This window comes from Etheostoma spectabile, unplaced genomic scaffold, assembly GCF_008692095.1.
Source record: "Etheostoma spectabile isolate EspeVRDwgs_2016 unplaced genomic scaffold, UIUC_Espe_1.0 scaffold394, whole genome shotgun sequence".
NCBI lineage: Eukaryota > Metazoa > Chordata > Actinopteri > Perciformes > Percidae > Etheostoma > Etheostoma spectabile.
Window position 1 is genome coordinate 177,156 of NW_022605599.1, and position 2,958 is coordinate 180,113.

General features: G+C 44.0%; 1 protein-coding gene across 10 annotated transcripts in view; it reads left to right on the forward strand.

Moving 5' to 3' along the window:
* The window catches only part of LOC116686557 (nuclear factor 1 B-type), a 71,584-nt gene that overhangs the window by 2,421 nt on the left and 66,205 nt on the right, over positions 1–2,958 (forward strand). For all 10 annotated transcript variants that reach the window (XR_004331295.1, XM_032511570.1, XM_032511572.1 and 7 more), the window contains exon 2: positions 2,202–2,733. Coding sequence is in view for 9 of the 10 variants with exons in the window: in XM_032511570.1 (XP_032367461.1) it covers positions 2,202–2,733 (532 nt within the window). In the remaining variant the exon portion in view is untranslated. The remainder of the gene's footprint in view (positions 1–2,201; positions 2,734–2,958) is intronic.

A 2,958-nucleotide genomic window follows, 5' to 3' on the forward strand; every position in this document is an offset into this window, starting at 1 on the left:
CACACACACACACACACACACACCTCCCAGCCTTGCTCGAGCTGTGTTTATATTTTTTTTCCACGTGTATATTTGTATTTAGAGTAAAGCCCTTATAGTTGAGGGAGGTGAAATTGGAAGGAGATAAAGACACTCTCACTGCAGGAAGATCAAACGCACGAGACCGTTGATTCAGCGGTTGGACAGAGTGGCTGACTGTTTTGGCTGGATCAGTTTTACTGTTTATATTTTACTTGGCATAAGTAAGTGATTGACTGAGATGTGGTTTAGTTTGTACTTAAGAGGATTGTGCTTTTATGGCCCCAGCTGAAGTGCGCTGCGTAGGCCCTGGCCAAGTCATTTATCTTTACAGCATTTGGCTTTAGCCTGGTTGAAAAAAAAAAAAAATTAACGTAATATTTATGTGTTTTTGAACAGGAAACCAGGAGTGAAAAGGATTTCAGAAACAGTTGCTTCCCAGCACATTTACAAGCATTTACTGCTTCTCTTTGTCAGTTTAATTGGCAACAGTGTAGTGAGGAGATGACATTTAAAGGAGCTCTCAATTTATTTAATCTATTTCTTTTTACCTCTCTAAAAGACTACAAATGGATATCGTAGCCATAGTAAATATAATACATTTCAAAACGGATTTTTAGAGAATTAAATGTTTATACATGCGGTATAATAAATGATTAGAATTTGACATCACTGCTCTGGAGCAGAGTTTTATTGGCCCGAAAGAGCACACCAGAAATGTGGCTTCACCAGCGGCAGGCGCAGATAGGGAGTGGGTTTCTGTGGTTTCCTATAGCCCGCCTGCCTGCTTTAAAAAAAGAAGAAATATGTGGTTTAACTCTTGAAACGCCAGCTCAAAAGGGGCTGCTTATATTGATTACATTTGACATTTTAACGACCTAAAACAAAGTTTAAGTTCATGTTTCCACTTGTCACTCCCAGCTGCTGTAATTTCCAACGACTCCTGAAATCCTCCACACACCCCTCCACCTGCAGAAAACAAGCATTAAGAGATCACGATAATTTGAATGAGACTTACTGCAGTATTGTTGATGTGGAAGCCTGTAGGCCAGTCAACCGCTGGAGAAATGCTGCCTCTTTTTTTCCTTAGTTGTAAGAAAAAATCGGGCAAATGTGTATCAAAAAGGTTTTCTCAAATTTGTTTTATATTCATTTTTCTGTTAAGAATTAAAGATAACGTGGTATGAAGTAGTGCTATGCCAAAAAAAAAACCAGACAGAATATAACATTTGGAAAAGTAAAATAAATATTGAAAATATCTAAACTAAAATTAATCTGAGTCTTTGATTATTTATCCAAAAAAGTGAGGTTTCCACCTCACTTTTTTTTAAATTAAAAGGGACGTGGAACATTTAAAAAGTAGACCTTGATTTCAATATCACTGACTCAGGGTTTTGGAATGAAGCTCGGCAAGTGTCAGTCTCCGTGTTAACCTCCAAACTTCGGCATGAACTTGGATCGAGTCCAAACTCCACCTTTGCGAATACCTTTTCACACGATCGCTTTCACACGTTTGACACGCCGTCTTTTCTCCTCTGCTTGTGTTTTGAATGTGTTTTGAACGCGCGGACAGGCTGTAAATACGAGGCCGTTGCTCTGTGCCAGGAGAACGGAAGTCTCCACAACCTTCCATTTTGCGACTGCATCCACACTCGGCCCCCCAGCTTAGCCTGCATCCTTTGTAAACATGGGATAAGTTTGCCTTGGAATGGGGATAGATTGATAAGAGAAATGCAACTGTGTGGAGAGTATGCTCCCGCTGTAGCAGCAGCAGCAGTAGTAGCTGCAGCACAGGCGTCCCACTCAGAGTATGTTGGGGAAAGGAGAGCAGAGACGCGAGTGCATTCAGTCACCGGGCTTGGTGCTATTGTAGTGCTGGCAGTTGGTGTAAACGGGGGAATGTCCTCGTTATACCTGCAGTACGCCTAGATACATCTAGGGTGGTAAAACTAGTGTTGCTATGTGACTAGAAACATCTCGCCTTAAAGCTGTTGAGACTGCCAATATGATATAATGTGACTGATTGTGAGGACATGTTTAGTTTGTGGTCTGACTTCCCTTCTGCCTCACATTAGCAGCTGTATGAACCAATGTTTCTTCTCCGCGTTTAAGGGCATGAGTTTCTGATGACATTTCTCTCCTTCTCTCACCCCTCTCCCCGCTGTGTCCCTTGGCTGCTCCAGGATGAATTTCATCCCTTCATCGAGGCACTTCTTCCTCACGTCCGTGCCATTGCCTACACGTGGTTCAACCTCCAGGCCAGAAAACGCAAGTACTTCAAGAAGCACGAGAAGCGGATGTCCAAGGACGAGGAGCGCGCGGTGAAGGACGAGCTCCTGAGCGAGAAGCCCGAGGTGAAGCAGAAATGGGCATCCAGGCTGCTGGCCAAGCTGCGTAAGGACATTCGGCAGGAGTACCGGGAGGACTTTGTCCTCAGCGTGACGGGCAAGAAGCACCCGTGCTGCGTGCTGTCCAACCCGGACCAGAAGGGCAAGATCCGCCGGATCGACTGTCTGAGGCAGGCCGACAAAGTTTGGCGTCTGGACCTGGTGATGGTCATCCTCTTCAAAGGCATCCCTCTGGAAAGTACAGATGGGGAACGCCTCGTCAAGTCTCAGCATTGCACCAACCCAGCACTTTGTGTCCAGCCACACCACATAACAGTATCGGTCAAGGAGCTGGACTTGTTTCTAGCGTACTATGTCCAGGACCAAGGTAGGTCCACGCTCATACCGTGTGTCTTTGTTTTACTGTGTGTGTCGGTGTGTTTGTGCACAAGTGTGAGTGATGGCTTGGCAAGGTCAAGGGTCACATGTGTTACTTTTTGGCAGTCCTGCCGAGACTGGCTGAAATCACCACTACATTCTTCAGACAAATAAACATCGGAAACTTGATAGTCAATACTGTATAAATATATATATATATATATATATATATATA